This window comes from Condylostylus longicornis, unplaced genomic scaffold (assembly GCF_029603195.1).
Source record: "Condylostylus longicornis isolate FDR11 unplaced genomic scaffold, ASM2960319v2 ptg000106l, whole genome shotgun sequence".
In the NCBI taxonomy this organism is placed as follows: domain Eukaryota; kingdom Metazoa; phylum Arthropoda; class Insecta; order Diptera; family Dolichopodidae; genus Condylostylus; species Condylostylus longicornis.
In genome coordinates, this window is record NW_026578074.1 from 470,325 (window position 1) to 489,432 (window position 19,108).

The window sequence follows — 19,108 nt, forward strand, 5'->3', positions numbered from 1 at the left end:
ATGGGAAATCTAAAAGAATATAAAATTTAATTCCAAATAGCTATTAAATAATCTTGCCAGATTAATTTTATTTTCACCTTTTCTTTTATTGTTGCTTTAAAAAAATCTTTTATTTTTTCTAAAAGGAGCGCCGCCGACAATGCATTTTATATACCTTTCCGTGTTTCAGATAATAGTATCGTAAATTTGGATTGAAAGTTATGTACATACACATACATACATATATTTTCTTTGGGTTAAAATATATTTTTATGGTTATAGGAACTTATTTTATAAGTTAGAAATAAATTATAAACTTTTATTGATTAATAGTTTATTATGATGAATAAATACACAAATCGGCATTAGATTAATAATTTAATAAACCTCTTACAAAAACTCTTCCAATGACATCTAAATAGTTATAAAATAAATAAATGTTGTAAAATTATTGCAAAAAAAAAGATCTGTCAACTTTCTTCCCTCATTTGTTATGGCTTTCTTTTCAATACGTAATGGCTTGTATTGTCTGTTTACCAATTGCAAATATCTGTACGTGCAAAAAAGGTCATTTTACATGTTCAATTGCTTTTTAATTACTTGCTTTTTTTCATATTATGATGTTAAATTAATTTCGAGAATGACATTATTCTAACATTCTAACGAATTTTTAGTTGCATATTTTATTATTATTAAAAAAAATTCAATACTAAAATTTAATTAGTTTTGGCATTACAAATATGTACAAGTAATATTATATTAATTGGTAAAATTGAGTAATTTTTGACATTTTTCACAACATAAAAATATATTAAGTCAATTCACGTTTACAATTTGTCATAATTATGCAACAGAAATGTCTAAATTAACTCAAATTTAGGTTTTTCTCTTGAAAAAAGAGAAGAGAAGGATCACCATTGTCATCACAATTCACAATATTTAAAATTCTAGCTGTTGGCTGCGAGAAAGTTACAGTAAGCATATACGAAATAACCAATATGTATGTACATGCATATTTCCATTTGAAAAATAATCTAAAAATAAAAATAATTTTTGGTTTACAATTAAAAACAATTTCTGTTTTCATTTGCTTTTATTTTAAAGTAAATAAATTTTTATAAAATTGTTAAACTTAAAATTTTAACAATTTGTTTTATTTTTCTTCTTGTTTTTACAATATGATACCTGCATATATTTTATTTAAATTTCAATTATAACTACATGGAGCCGTTTTGAAGTGAAAGTAAGGTGAATCGTGATCATTTGTGAAGTGTCAAAATTAAACGTTACTTGACTCGCTTATTTATTTTAACAATCGAAGCACACTTATTTATTTTGACAATCGAAGTATAATTATTTAATTCTTGTCAAGTTTTTCAATTGACTTACAGATGCGGACATCATTGCATCGTTGAATTACTCTTCTTGTATTTCATTTGATATTTTCACACACATAAACGTTAATAAAGGTGTCATCGTGCTTAATATTACTTGGTGCAGCAATCTAAAAAAAAATAATTGAGAATCACTGATTTATATTTTCAATTACAATGTTGATAACCGCATGAAATCTATTTAAATTTTACAAATATGTATGTATGTATAACAATATAACGAAACATGTTCAATATATAATATTTACATAAAATTATACTTATCTTAAATAAAATAAAAATAATATCTAAATAAGTGCAAATTAATGATAAAAGAGAAATTAATTTTAACATCAAACGATAAGATAAAAAAAAAATATATTTTCAATATAAAATTCAATGATAGTAAGTGATTTCAAGTAGCCCTTTTCTTATTTAAATATACAAAATATAATTATCAAGTACTCATAATATAATACAGCCAAATGAAGCATTTACACAACATAAGTATTATTATTCACTGGTATAATATTTGTTATGTACAGTGAGGTAAAAATGTTCTTGTACACTTGTTAGTTTCAATGTTCAATATTGTTTTCGAAAGTTATAAGTACGATAATTTTAATATACGTGTATAACAGTAATATATTTTAAAAATAATATTTTGGATTTTTTTTCACCTCTTTTTAATATATTCTCCAATATTTCAATATTTCTCAGCAAATTGCACTTACGAGTATTAGTTATAATCTGTCAGTAAATGAAAATATGGCCTATGTGTCAAGAAAATGTCAATCTGGCAGATATGTCAAAAAGAATATTAATTTTCATGATTTACAATTTCATGCAAACTTATTTTGGAAATTACAGTCTTCAACAGTATTTGTCTCAAGAAATTTCCACATACAATTAATTTCCAATTTCAGAAATTTCATAAAGAGAATTTTTTGTAATATATGTAATTTACATATACTGTAAATTTTGTAAATGAGTGTTTGTTTTTACACATACATACATATTTATTTACATAAAAATAATTAAATCTGAAGTACTATTAACTTTCAAGAACTTTGTTTTTCATTTTGGTGAGTAAATATTTCTGCATAAGCAGAATAATATTTATTATTTGTAATAATCCCACACGTTTTTTTTTCATTTTAGGCGCATTTTAAATCTAACATTATGACAAAAAAAATTTCGATAAATTTCTTTTATTTTTTTTTTTTTTTTTTTTTGCATTTTTCCTGTAGAAAATGTTAAGTCATCAAGGTTTATTCAATCGTCATCTGATATGAAACGCAATATCGAATTAAAATTTAACAAACAAACATGCATACTTACGTATATTTATATAAAATTGGATTTTATCCAGTTTTTATTTTGTAAAAATGCATAATAAAAAATGTTTGTTTATATTTTAATTCATTGCTTTATATTTTGTGCATACTTTCATGAATCATTTTTTTAAATGTCGAATGTTAAAAATTCTTGTTACCCTTTAAATTTTAAGTTAATTCAATAATTAATGTAATAAATACAAAAATGTTCATATATAGATAATCCTGTATTCCTAATGATTTTAGGTGATTGTTAGATTGCGATAATATAATTGAAGAGATAAGTGGACAAAATGGTTAACTAACATTTTAACGAAAATCGAGCTTTTCGGATAGAACATCATTAAAATTTTACATATTTTCAACTGTGGTTACTCTTATAGCTAGAAACTTAATAGAATGTCACAATGCAAATGTAAGTTAACCCTTTTGTCCACTTACCTCTTTAATTAAAAATTTCCAATCGAATTTTCTTAAACTCTTCAAGTTTTAAAATTGCGATATGTATGTATGTACCTACAGAATTTTATTTTATAAACAAAAACTCACACATATATACATATTATTACAATAAGTAATTAGCGCAGAATTATTTTTAGCTCTTCTTAAAATTTTTCTTATTATTTTAAATATTTTTTTATATTATACATAATATAATTTTTCAAGCATCTTTTGTAGAATTTTTTTTTGTTTCTTTTACAATAATATTGTAAAATAACCAATGTGTTATACATATGTATAACACATACATATGTCCATTATAAATAATGTTACATTTAAAATATTGTTCACTAAAAATATTTATTTTAAAAATTCATCTAGGTCATATTGCCCAAAAAATATTTACATACATTATTTTAAATATGTAAAAATTATAAAAATGCAGTGAAAATTTCAATTGTGGTGAAAAATAAATTATAAGGATTAATTTTATTTTATAAAAAAATGTGTTGCATGACGAACGTATATACGAGTATGTATATATTGCAGTATTTTTCATAAAATGCTTAATTGAGAAATTTTTGAATTTCGAAAAAAAAAAATACACGAAAACTTGTGTATGTAAAAAAAGAAATTTTATTAGACTTGAATGCTCACAATATGTATGTTTTTCTTTAGTAAATTTAATATATAGACACATGTACATAAACACATATACAAGTTTATTTTATTTTATGTACTTATATTGTACATTTCACAAATATTTTAATCTTATACAATAATTATAATTTCCTTTATTAGTTGAGAATTCTTTAAAGTTGTTTTAATTTTTCATAACACATATTAAATTCAACTTCATCATAATTAATAAAACTTATACAGCTCGATTTAAAATTGTATATTAAATATGAAAAACGATCATAAGGTTGACGATTTATTAACAACCTTATAACGATTTAAGACCGTAAATTTATGGTACTGTTACTGGTAACTTATACATAAATAATGTAAATAATGTAATTAACTAATTAATTATATTTACTTTAAGTAATAAATAAAAACTAGTGTTACCGGCAAGTTGTACGAAGCACCTCTTACGTAAATATACATTTTAACATGAAATAAAAAGTTCTTATTTATTACTTATTTTAAACATTAACAGTATCTAAAAATATTTAAGTAAAATATTTTAGAACTTTTAATTTCAAAAAATAAGAACTGTATTTTTGTTTTTTTAAGATAAAAAGTTCTAAAATATTTTGTTATGAATAAAAATCATTTGATTCAACATAATTTGTTAAAAAAAATATAATTTTTCATTATAATTATTAATATTTTATTAACAGAACAAATTAACACTTGTATATAAATTAACTATATTGTATATATAAGGGTACATAGAAATTAATCATAATCATTGAATTAAATTTAAAAATATTTTTATATTTTATATTTTACTTTCTAATTAATATTCATATTGTATTATTTGAATATTTTATTAATAATATAATACAAAGTATTATATTTTTAAGTAATAATATAACAATATTATTTACTGTACGGGGAGATACATATATGTAATAGAAAAATAGAAAATTACAAAAATTACGTAATCTTTATGTGGATTATAATTTTTAATTTAAGTACTACTTAAATTGAATTGGAAAATTTAAAATTTTATAAGTTGCAAATGAAAATTTAAAATTAATATTTTAATAACATTCAAAAAATATTCATATTTATGTATAAATAATTATGCTAGACTGATATACAAAAAAATTTTTATAAAATTTCACCCTTAGAATATTATATATTTTCTTTTTTTATATAAAACAGTTTTTGAGTACATTCTTTAATTTAAAACAATAATTCCAAACATTACATTGGAAAATTAATTTTGCATAAATTATAGAAAGTTTTATAAGAAGATATTCTGAGGTTTTCATTGTGTTTAAAATTTTAAAACAAGGCTTTTTTATTTATTAATAAATTATTTTTGAATTTATAATATTAAAAAACCTCGGACATATTGTTATTATCAGAAATTTTCATCCTTATTTTGTTGTTCCATTTATTATTTCAACTTTTTGATTTTTAACTACTCAAGAGTCAATATTACTTACTTTCTTTCATACAAAATTTATTTTTTCAATAATAATTTATATAGTATTTCAAAAGCATTTATTGATATTAATATTAATTTTAAAAATTTACAATCTGATAAGACGCAATATTTTCAATACAAAGATCTATTATTCTAGTATGTATTGCAAGAAAAAATTCTCAGAACTACTTAAAAAGAAGTTGGGGGAAAAAGTTATTGCACGTTTGTGTAATTTAATCATTTTAGTAATTTAAAGCTTATTGAATATGGTTATGTAAAAAAATTGAATTTTATAAATTTTAAATAAATATAAAATACATACAACCATAAAATACCTATTTTGAGTTGCAACATTTTTTTCCCCTTTTTCATCCACTAAGTACACGACATTTTTTTTATGGTTTTGCTCTATAACATGTGTAATACATGTATATTTAGAATAGTGTGCACTAGTCTAATATTTGAAATATACACCATTTCTTTTATATTCTTAACACAATGAAAACTAATTAAAACTTTTTCTTAACTTTTTGGAAAATAAGACAAATTAGCATTAAATAATATTTAAAATTACACAATACGAGTATTATAAATTTAGAAAAAAAATGTACATGAACAGATTATGAATAAAAATTGATAATTGTATTATATGTATAGACATATGTAAGTAAGTCATAAGAAAAAATAAAAATTTTTAAAACTAGTGTTAAAAGGCCAAAATGAAATAAAGTGTCTGACCCTTAATATAATAAAGTAGTAAGAAAAATTTAGTAGCATTAACTTGAAATTTTATTATGATTGTACGAGTAGTAGATGATTGTAACTTTATTATTTTATTTTGTAGTTAATTACTTCATTATTTTGCTTATTACTTGAGCCACAATAAAAAAAAATATCAAACATGTGTCTCTTTCTCTTGCTTTTTTTTTTTAATTTTTTTTATGATTATATTAAAAACATGTGATGCACTCTAATAATTTCATTGTTCTCTTTATTTAAATGGAAGTTATTGAGAATAAAAAAAATTATAAATTTTCCTTATATTTTTTATTTATTTTATTTTATAACTTTATTTATATAAAAATATTTCATTTTTTTAAGTTATTTTGTAATTAAAGGGTGAAATTAAAACCGGATATTTAAAAATTTAATTATAAGGAATTATATAAAAAAAAAAATAAAATACTTAAACTTGAATGTTTTTATTTTTATAATTTAATTTAATCATTGCTTTTTCAATATTAATCAACGAAAATGTCAAGTGTACATACTTAAGAAAGAAATACGTAAGTGATAAAATATCAGTCTAAACATAAACAATTAAGGTTTCATGTTTAAAAATGGACATACATAAATACTGAATCAGGGATTTACTATTAGTTGTTTATTACAATGTTTAATCACCTAATATTAAAATTTAAAGGGTTCTAAAAACAATGTACATATATACATATATTTATTATTTTGTTCACTTTAATTTGTATAAAATTTATTTTAACAATTTCGTATCTACAAAAATCTCTTAGAATAAAAATCAAACGGCTCAAAACCTAATCGGTTTAATAATATTTGGTTTTTTTTTCCTTCTTCACTCCTATAAGGAGTATAGGGCTAGTGCATGATATCTATCATGCCCTAGTTTTTATAGTCACAGAGAGTTAGCTAGGTAGGTGACTAGCCTACCGTAGTTGTTATTTATATTAAATATTTCAGTTTATTAATATTTTACTGTTTATTTTTCTTAGTCTTTAGTATCGAATATTATGAATATTTGAAAATTACTTGTATAATATTTTATTAGTATTGCATATTAAGTTATATAATATTGAATATAATTTTTATAGTGACCTGACCGGGGTTTGAACCCGAGACCCTTCGGTTAAAGGGCCGTAATATTTGGATAATTTCCCTTAATTATCAGTCGTCAATTTAAAGGCTCTAATTCAACTTATAATATCAATACAATCAAAATAAACAATAGCAAAACGGAGTAAAATTATTAAAGTAGAAGCAGTAATTTATTTTTACTTTATAAATATTTGGAATTTTTGTGGTTCTTATGACTTAAATGTTATTTAATATTAAAGAACTATAGATCACTTTCGGAATTTTCAAAACTAAATTGTTACAGCATGGGAGACAGTCATATACATATGTGTATGTTAAAGCCAGTCTCGAGATTTGTAAGTCTATCGTTTATTATTTTTATTTATACATCGTCTCTATTTAAAATATTTTTGTTTTTTTACAAAACAGGAATTTGTTTATGTTTTATTTAATTCAAAATCATTATGAAAATGAATCCAATATTATTTTCATGTTTATTTTTAATTTGACGCTTTTATTAATTTCTTAATGATTTTAATTTTTTATACTAAAAATAAAATTCTGCTGTAATGGACAATTTATTATGTCGGCAAAAAAAAAATTCTATTTTTATGCTCTTTTGATTATTTGTACTGGATTAAATTAAATAATTTCCTTTTTTTTTTTTAATTATTAAAATCAAAAAAATCAGAAGAGAAAAAAAACTTTAGAAATATGTAATTACTAAAACTGTAATATCGAATGTTATGATAACAAACATCATACGACGTAGAAGGAATTCGTGTACATAAATAGAATGAATGAGAAATTTTAAAATAACATTATTAAACATGTACAAATGTATACATATGTATATGAAAGTATATATATGATATATAATTATATTATATTCAAAAGTACATATTTGAATGTAAATCTAAATATAATGTGCGTATGTGGCATTATTAATGTTAATGCAAAATTCATCAACCTGAAAATTTTATTAGACCAAAAAATTTAATTAATTTCGTACATACATATTTCGTAAATGATGAATTTTTAAAATTAAGAAAGTAATGACATTAACTGCAAGTCATTCTAAAGGGGACTAAAGAACGTCATTTGATATTTTTTAATTACATTCAAATTCACACACATAATGTGTATAAATGTATACATTACCTACTTACCTACATACATTGTACATATCATAATTTTCAATGAAAATTTCAGAAATGGAAACAATTCAAATTTTGAACTTTTAAAATCACATTATTTTAATGAATAATTTACGTATGTATATAAATTGTAATATAATTAAAAAAAAAACTTATGAATTATTAATAAGTTTTTCTTACATATAAATAAATTAATTTTTTAGTTATAAACTTTCGTCATTTATTATAATAACAGTGTATTAAATAACAATTGTAAAATATAAATAATTAAACACAATAACTGTTATTTTCATTCAAGATTTTAATTTTATATGTGTATATGCAAGTATACTTTATTTTTGTGGATTATGTATATTACATTATTAATATTTACATTTAAATACTTTCACTTCAAAAATTTAATGATTCTACATACATATACATATACCTAAGTATATGCATAGGTGCTTGTTTCAAAATTTTTATTTTATAAATAGAGAAACCTATACTCGTATTCCAATTTTTTCGTATGCATAAGTATGTACATATGTATGTATTTATACCTTTCTAGTGTATATAAAATTAATATGTAGGTGTAATAATGTATATAAAATGTTTACGTTTAACATAATTTATCTATTATATAACGAGCTTATGTCAAATTATTTGTTTGACATAATATATCTATTAAGAGGAGAACTTAAGAAAAATTTGAATAACTTCATTTAAAGCATTTATTTTTGCGACACTTAATTGCATATTATTTCGGCAGCAATATCATCAATTACACATTATATTTTCGATACCGGATGGTCGATATTAAAAAGAGTTAACTAACACGTACTATCTAGAAAAATGATCTACGGGAACCAAATAGAGTAGTGATATCGTCAGTTAATTCACAAATCTAATGTGTTCTCCGAACGCACTCTCTCTCTCTCAATTAATGCTCAAAGTTGTCAAAATTTTGCATTGCCGAATTCAAAGTATACTTAGTGAAATTTAATTAATACAATGCATGAATACTACATTGCATGAGTAGTACAATTGAAATGAATGAAAATAATTGTACATTTTTAATGAATTTCTGAACTTAAGGGCTTTACGGAAATCACACATATTTCAAAAAAAAATTTAATTTCTTAATGTCAAGTACCTATGTATGTATGTATGTATGTACGTACATTTCGATCAGCATTCAGTATATTTCAATTCTTTGTTTCTATTTTTTTTCTTTTGCATCTTATTTTATTTTATTCACTTTTTTTTTATTATGTATTATTTTCTTATTTTATTTTGGCAATTTTCCTACTTCATCATTCCACCATTTCAATAAAAATCATTTCTTGTGTTTTTTTATTTAAAATATACTTATATATACATATATACAATTGCATGTACGGGTACATACTAGGTATATATATACTGTTTCCTATATATTTTAAGATACAAAATTTCGGAAATAAATGGTATAGGTATACAGGTACATATAACATACTTATGTATATATGTATGTAGATAATAAATGTTTACAATACAAAACTTTATATTCTATGTATATTATAATACATAATTATAAAAGTCCGATGTCTACAATTTATAAAAATAGCAAAAATAAATTTTATTTTGATTAAAATAGAAATATTTTTTATACTTTAAGTATAAATAATTATGTATGTAGATATGTACATATATATAATATTATTAATAACATTATTGAATAGTATATAAAAAATAATTATATGCACTTACATACATACATGAGAATTTAATAATAAAAATATAAAACAAAATTGTATCAGGCGATTTTTATAAAAATAATAAAATGGGTGTATTGTTATGACGTTTAAAATTCATAAGCACATAATATTTTTTGCGAAATTACCAATTCAAGAAATTTATGACTAAAACTTCCAATTTGCAATTTTATTCAAAATTATTGGCAACATATTTTTTTCGCGCGAACTTCTTTCAAAACGCTCTTCCAATACAATACAATATTCACATTTGACAGAATATTTAATAAGTCTTTTTTTTTCCCATTGGAATTTAATTAATATGCTTAATTTTTTTTTTCAATAAAATAATGACATTAAATCAAAAAAGGTTAACAAAATTTATTCAGTTTTCACCTTCATTTAAAATGTCTTTGGATATGTTTCCAATGTAAAGAACCGCCAGTAATTTTCAATTCTATTTTTGCTGAAAATAATTCAAGTACAGTAGTACTGATTAGAAAACTTTTAAAATGCTTCAAAAATATTTTTTTACCCGTGAAGCTCTGAAGTTTACAGCTTTTACCGTTTAAACTTTTTTACTATAGAGTTTTTTTTTTTTTCAGTTTTTTTTAGGAGAGAGAAATACATACATTATAGTTTGTAATGCAATGTAAAAGGTTTACACTTTGAAAGATATCATATAATTTTCAGCATGTATTTATAACGGATAAAACTGAAATCATAAGTCTATCTGAAAACCTACATATGTACGTATGTATGTATGTAATTTACCTGTTACATATGTGAAAAATAAAAAAAATATAATTGGGTTTGGTTGAAGCGCCTTCTATGCCCAAAATTATAAATAGTCGTGTACATACATACATATGTAAAAATTACGATAACTTTAATAAAAATTGTGATATTCATTTCAAAAATTAGAAGAAAAAGTGTTAATATTATTTTTCAATGTGAAAATGCCGGCTTTTAAAACTTAAAATTTACTTATTATACAAACATATACTTATATACATACATACATATGTACATATATTAATATTTATTAAAAGTAAAAAGCAAAAAGAATATGAAAATAAAGTTTGGTTGCATTTTCTTTTACATTGTAAGTATTTTTAATTTGAATATTTCAAATATACATATGTAAGTAGGTTTTAAGACTTTTCTATTACAAGCTAGTTCTTTTTTTAATTCATTTTACTGCAATAATAAAAGTAGTACACCATCTTTTCATGAAAATAGAAAAAACGAAACCCACATTTTATTGTAATAACCACTACAATTATAATTATAAAATGATCGCGTGCTTTTTCATACTATTGTAAAAAAAAATATATTTGTATGAGTGTATTTGTGCGTGTAACAAAAAATTTTAAATAATAATGTTGCATGTGGTTAAATATATACATGTGTTTATAACATATGGTCACACTTAATTATTATACACAAAACGAAAATATACCTGTAAAACTTACACGTATCAATTTAATGAGAGAATTTTCACTTACAAATTATGCTATATTTTCGAAAAACGAAAACACATACAAATTAATAGTACATATTTAAGAATACTATGTGAATGCGCTGCTGATCATAGGAAGAAGAAATGAAAATAATTTTAATTAGAGTTAGCAAGTGTTTTAAAAATGTAAATATTTTGAAAATTATGTATCAATTTTGGTTACGTAATTTTTTTGAATACAATATTCGACACCGATTTATCCATAAATTTGTATACCCCTAATAAAGTTGAATTAGTTAAATTATAATCAAAATTTGAAGATATTGACTCATTAAGTAAAAATTAAGTAAAAAACACGATAATATTACAATCAAATAAGAGATAATGATCAAAGAGAATCTTCTTAGCCTCAAAATAAAATTTCTCTCATACACTTATGTAAATTAATTTGCAACTAATTTTAGAAATGTGTATATATTATTGTATGTACTTTACTACATAAGTATTTACAAAATTCCTTCCACTAAAATTTTAAAAATTTTCTTTTTCTTTGAGTATATTTTGATAAGATAAACTGTTATACATATATGTGTTAGTATAAATTCTATACATTTTTCGTTTTGAAAAGTTATAATTAAAACACAACATAAGTATATAAACAAAACAGCAAAACATGGCATAGAATATCATAATAAACTATAATGCTATTTAAATTTTTTGATTTTAACTTAATTTCTCTCTTAGTTTTCTCTTGAATTAATTTTTTTTTTAAATTCCTCTCCATTAGATTTTATTTTTTAATTTTTCTTATGTTTAACTCTTTTATTTTAACACATTTCTTTTCTGCTATAAAATATCGTACGATTTTTACTTAAGCCAATCAAAAGTTAAAGATAAGATGACGTAATGTGAATTTTTTATGTCTGGCAGGGATCTCCGTTCTGTTATATTTTATAGAATATAATAGTGATATAATAAACTGTATTATTCATTGTCAATTCAAAGTGGAATATAAAGAAAATTTTTTGTAAACATTTTATAAAAGTTCATTATTCATTTATATTTTATATATAGATAGGTACATGTTCATATGTATGTTTGTATTAAGTTATGCATTTATCTATATACATATGTATAATTATATTTTCGATTAAAATTATTTATTTTCGAAAACGAAAACAAGTTTAATACATTTATAAAGATATGATCAAATATTATTATTTTGAAATTAAAATTATTATTTTTTTTTAATTAATATACTGTTATATTTGATCACCATGTGAAGAAATATAACAGTTGATATATAGTAAACCACAGATACCTTAAGAATTTCTATGTACATAGTACATTTATTTATATGTATGTATATGCATACGTATGGATGTCTAATCTACGATAAAAGAACGGATATGAAAATATAATTTTTAATAAAATTTTATCATTATTAATTTATGACAATGACATTGTCTACAGATGTTGTTCAAATCAAACTCTCACTAATTAATTTATAAACTTATTTTATTATGAAAAATTTGACAATAAAATAAATAGATTGCTGAAGTTTGCAAACTATGTATATATATTCATACATAAATTTGTACATAAAATAATGTAATTATAGTAAATAATATTATTCCGCGATTATGAGTACACATAATATTATGTTCTTACAAAAATTTACATTTTAATTAATAGTCATAATAGGTTATTTTAAAAAGCTTCAACATGTTGCTCATATTTTTGAAAACAAAGCTTTTGATTATGTAAGAATTCAAGCAAATACAAGCAATTTCTTTTCTATTACGTGTGTACATATTATGTAGAATTTGTAAATGTATGTATACAAAATATAAAACAACATTTTCTGACTCACTCACTTGTTTATCGTATTAAACAATTGCTATTTAACAAGTGAATATTAAAACAATAAAAATATTATGTATTTCTTTTTAAAACTCTATAAATTTTTACTTAATTTAAATTGTAAATAATTTTCGTAATAGTACTAAAGTTGTACTTTGAAAAAATTATTTAAAATGTGTGTCCCTATACATATTTTAGAAATGTGTCTGCATTTAGGAACTTAAATATTTTCATAATTAAATAATCTTATTACAAAATATATTATTAACAAGAAGAAAAATAAATTTTGGTTGTACATAATTTTATTTTAAAGAGTAATTTTAAATTTACTCATGTAAAGAAAGAAACGAAAGCTTTTGAAACGAATATTTTCTAATAGCAACTTTTATTTGGAGTACCTTACACATCTGGTACGAGTATTATCTGTTGTGTTTATATGATTCTAATAAATCAACTAAATTTTATAAACAAAACTTGATTTAAGAATCAATGGTCAGTAACAATATTTGAAATTTTTTGCAAAATTGAAAATTTTACAATAAAATATATTTATTAATTTTTGTTTTGTTTTCATTGTAATATTATTTTTTATGATTAAATAGTATTTATTTACAATATTTATAAACTTTATTATTTGTTAAATTAAATTAAAAAATACAGGTGCCATCAGTAATAAAATCACCCTTTCCGTTGCATGATAATTAAAATCTTATAGATAAATTAATTTTTTGCTGTTTTAATTATACACTATAGTTGTAATAAATTGTAAAGTATAACAGGAAAAATGATAAACAAACCAATTAACTGTTATTTAAACAATGCAAAATATAATGATGTTACGTAAAATAATAAACTATAATTTTCACTTAAATATTCTCATTTACTGTGTAACACTTTCTAATATCTATACATTTTTTTTTAGTCCAAAATATCATGTTGTTTTTCATAGCTACCGTGTTAATGCAATATATTCTATAAAATGAAGGTTTTTCAAGCGTACCGTACTCAAAAATAATCTAGAAGCTTTAAATTGCATTATTTCAATTAACACACTTTCAGTAGACTGATCCATATTGGCAAATATAAATCATTCGTAACGAATAACATACACCCCGAAACTTTCATTAAAAAAATTTTGCATATTACCTGCTTAAAATTATAAAATGCGAGCAACAGGTTTACTTTTTTTACTTTTTGATAATGCATCATTTGTGCAACAAGTGTATTAAGTAAAGTTTGTACATTATGTATTTTTTAGTTTTTTAGAAAAATTTTCATGTAATATTGAAGTAGAAGTTAAAAATATCTGATTTTCGAACTAAATCAATGTTATAAAAAACAATGGTGTAAAGCAAACCCTTTTCAAATTATGGTGTTATCGATAATCGTGTAAACTTTTTTAAATACTTTCTTCTTACTCATAAATAGCCGAGTACGTATTGCTTTTAACAATAAAAAAATAAATTTAAGTTGAAAATCATTTATAAAAAAAGAAAAACATAAAACTTTAAAGAAAAAGGTCCGAAAATTTGCTTATGTATATTTTAAAGAGTAAAGCTACGGTAGCACAAATTTATATATTTACCAATATATATTAAAATTATAATATATATAAAAACTAATATAATGTATGTATTGTTCGTACATACCCATTCAATTTTGTTATTACAAAGTAAATTTCCGAATAAATTCTTATTCATTCAGCTTTGATGTTTTAATATTTCGAACCAAATGAACACTTCTGACCAACCGGACCATGTTTCAAAAACTACTACGTTTTCTGAAATTTAAAAGTTTATTTTAAATAAAAAGTATTTACGTAATTGATTTATGAAAATTGATGAGAAATTCTTTTTTCTACAGAATAATTTCAGTCCGAGAATATTATGATTTCATTTTATCGTAAAATATCAAAATGAAAATGAGTTTAATAAAAATTTCACAAATAAAGTAGGATTAGGTAGAATTTCCTATTTTTTTTTTTTTTTTTTTAACTAAATTTTTATGATGTTAAATACTTAATACTAACTCTTTTCAACTTACCCCTTAAAATTTGAAAATTTCTGTCATTTTCACAAGAAAAATCTTTCTGGATCATTCTGGAATATAATGTACATAATAATGAAGTACCCTTGAATATGAATTTACAGTAATATACAGTAGGCAATTTTTGTAATTACTAGCGCCACTAAAAAAAATTGTTCGTTACGTAATTAGAAAAATTGTCTTCTGTATATCATTATAAGCTATATACTAGTACTATTGTATTAGTATACAATATATAGTATTGACTACTAATATAATATTAGTAAATTTAAAAAATCTTTGAACTCATTTACAATAAAAATACTAATAGTATTTAATACTTCACAATTTTAGTAAAAAAACTTTCTTTTTCTTATTTTTAAACAATGCCAAAAATTATAATGTTGTTTCAATTTTGGATTTCTAAACGCGATTGAATTTAAATTGCAAAAGAATTTCATTTTAAATAGTTTTGCATGGTCACATATTAAAAGAAAATGTTCTTCTTTCTATTTATTTTGACCTTAACCGAGAGCTTGTGTCAAAAAATCAAATTAATAATAAAAAATTTAAATTCAATTTAAATTATTAACATTGAAATCACCTCCACTATATCAATGTTTTTTTTTTTTTTTTGTATAATTGGATCTCAGAATTTTCTTCTTTTCCTTTTTATTTTTGATTTCTCATGAAATCGGCAATCAATTTAAAATCAATTTAAATAATAATAAATTTAAAGAGTTGATTTAATTAGAAAAAATTATAGTTACTTTTCTTTCAATGAGAATCAAAATATTTATTTCTCAATAACAAATGTAGAGAGACTTTACAAATTTAAGATAGCATCAGTATATTTTATTTCGTACTTTTTAGCAGTTTTCCAAAAAAAAACTTTGAAAAAAAGTGATTATTAGTTGCACTTTTTCCGTCCGTCTCTACTTCCGTTTGTTCGTACACCGTCCGTCCGTGGACATGCTTACATAATTTCTACAACCTTGAAGGTGAACTAAACTCATACGTACATAGATCTTTACTAGAAACTTAATTTGTAGAAAAAAGTATCTTCTCCTTTTTTTGATACTCTTTTGTCTTCTAGACCTCAGGTTGCAGGAATCTGTAATTTTATAGTAGCTCTTAGATATTCATAAATAGTTCATTGCGTTAGAAGAAATTTTTTTTGCACAAGTTACCACCTCTCTAAATTTATAAAATTTGAATTTTTCGCATCCTATATTTCTGAAACTGCCAGCATATTTTTATTAAAAAATATGATTATTTTTCTTAACTCACGCAAATAACCCTTGAATTCGAGCATTATGTTAAAGCTCTCTTTAAATTTTCTATTGTTTTATTTCAATATTCCCCAATGTATGCAATTTTTTAAATATAATAATTATAAACATTTAATTATATGAATGAAAGTAATTTTAGTAATATAGTATGGACATGTGTTATTTTCAAAAGCAGTGTTGTGCTGCATTACAAATCTTTGGTTTGGCACAACTTTATTATTATTCCTGTCAAAAGTGAATGAATTGAAAGCTGTAATTACTATCAATATTAATTTCGAATTTCATTCTCATTAAATCTAAAGAAATAAATCGAATTTTACAAAATAATAAAGTTATTTTCTTTTTTAAATTAAATTTTTTTTCGAATTCAATGCTGATTTTAACCATGTAACCAACTTTACTGACTTTATTCGATTCAATTGATTATGCGACTGAATCGATTTACATAATCGAATCGATCATTTTTACATTCTTTATAAACTTTTTATGTATAAGCAAATCGTTTTTAAATAGTATAGCAAATTTGAACTTTATTTTTTTTTTTATTTTTTTAGGTGTTCTAAGTGATATACAAGAAGAGTTTAAAAAAGGAGATGACTGGGGTGGATTATTACAAACAGTTTTTGTTTTATCATATATGATATTTGCACCATTATTCGGTTATTTAGGTGATCGTCATTCAAGGCGTATAATAATGCTTATAGGTGTATTTTTATGGAGTACAACAACTTTATTAGGTTCATTTATGTATAATCAGTCATGGTTTATGACATTTAGAGCATTTGTTGGAATTGGTGAAGCATCATATAGTACAATTGCACCAACAATTATATCAGATTTATTTATACATGATATGAGATCTAAAATGTTAGCATTATTTTATTTTGCTATACCAGTTGGATCAGGAATGGGGTAAATATAATTTAAAAATTCAATTTCTAAAAATCAAATATTGTTTTTCAATTAAATGAGATTTTACTTGTGTATAGTCCTAAATTTTTAATAATACGTTCAATCAAAGATTGTGTTAAAATACAAAATGTGCAAATAACTTAATAAAAAAAATCAATTGAGTTCTTGTTTCGGTCATTTATTTTACTATATTTTTATGCATATAATAATTACGTACATACATATATATTACTTTTAAATTTAATTTGGTCTTCTATCGTAATACTTTAAACTTTGCTTTTTAAGTGATTTTCATCTATAAAACAACTTTTTAAAGGTTGATTTTTATTTAAAAACACAAAAGATCAATTTAATTGAACTCAAAATTAACTAACATCATTTCACACGTTGCTATCACATGATACATTTCTAGTTAAGAGCATCTTTAGCTCACTTAGTTTCATAAATTAGTCTACAAATTAGAAAAAGAATTAATTAATATAATAAACGATGAATTTACCAAGTTTTTTTTTTGCATTTCGATTTATTATATGTATTTTCATGAAATCTATTTATTTTCATCTTATTAACTATTTTTTTTTTAATTTTAAATGTTATTAAATTAATAAGATCACTTGAGCTAACATAATATGTATTCTGAATCATAAATATTCCAATTGTTGTAATAAATCTATCACTCAACGCGCCTCACATATTCAAATTTGAAATAAATTTATTGAAAAAGATTTGATAGAAACTTAACATTATGCAAATAAAGCCAAAATTTAAATTACATTAAAAAAATTATTTGAAAAACACAATTTAGTTTTACTTATTTTATGTTGATTACCTTTGTCAGTTGACCTTTTTTAATTGGCTTTAATTATATTAAGAAAGGTCTAATAAAAAAAAAGAACAATTTTTAAGTAAATTGAATTTAATAATTGATTAAATTGAATTTATGTTGCAAATTACATTGATTTTTTATTTGTAAATCATAATATAATTAAGATAAAAAAGCTATAAGTTATTCAAATTGATTGAATTAAATCAATAAATAATTCAAAAATATTTAAATTATTCGAAAATATATTATTAATAATTTTATTTAGGAAAATTTTCTTAGAACTAATTCATATAACAAGAACTAATAAAAATTATTTTTGAAGTTCGTCAAAAAGGACGTAAAGTAATTCTTCCCAAATTGTAAATTTAAAAATTTATATAATTTCAATTTATTTTGTAAATTTTTTTTGAAAAATAAAAATTCATTTTACATTATTTTTAGATATATTGTCGGATCGGAAACGGCAAAAGCCGCTGGCACATGGAGATGGGCATTACGTGTAACGCCAATTTTAGGTGCAATTGCTGTTCTATTATTATTTTTAATAGAAGAACCAGAGAGAGGTAGTAGTGAAGGTGCCACATCACATACATCAACGTCTTCATATCTAGATGATATAAAATATTTAATAAAAAATCGTTCCTTTATGTTAACAACATGTGGCTTTACATGTGTTGCTTTTGTTACCGGTGCATTAGCATGGTTCGGACCAAAATTCATTCATTTAGGCCTATTAACACAAACTGAAAATAAAGATGTCACAATTAATGAGTAAGTATTTTTATGAAGTATTTT

The 19,108-nt window shown here is 21.9% G+C and overlaps 1 protein-coding gene across 5 annotated transcripts in view; it reads left to right on the forward strand.

The window, feature by feature from the left end:
• The window catches only part of LOC129614223 (protein spinster), a 47,028-nt gene that overhangs the window by 21,477 nt on the left and 6,443 nt on the right, over positions 1-19,108 (forward strand). For all 5 annotated transcript variants that reach the window (XR_008697369.1, XR_008697367.1, XR_008697366.1 and 2 more), the window contains 2 exons: positions 17,130-17,487; positions 18,755-19,084. Coding sequence is in view for 1 of the 5 variants with exons in the window: in XM_055528697.1 (XP_055384672.1) it covers positions 17,130-17,487; positions 18,755-19,084 (688 nt within the window). In the remaining 4 variants the exon portion in view is untranslated. The remainder of the gene's footprint in view (positions 1-17,129; positions 17,488-18,754; positions 19,085-19,108) is intronic.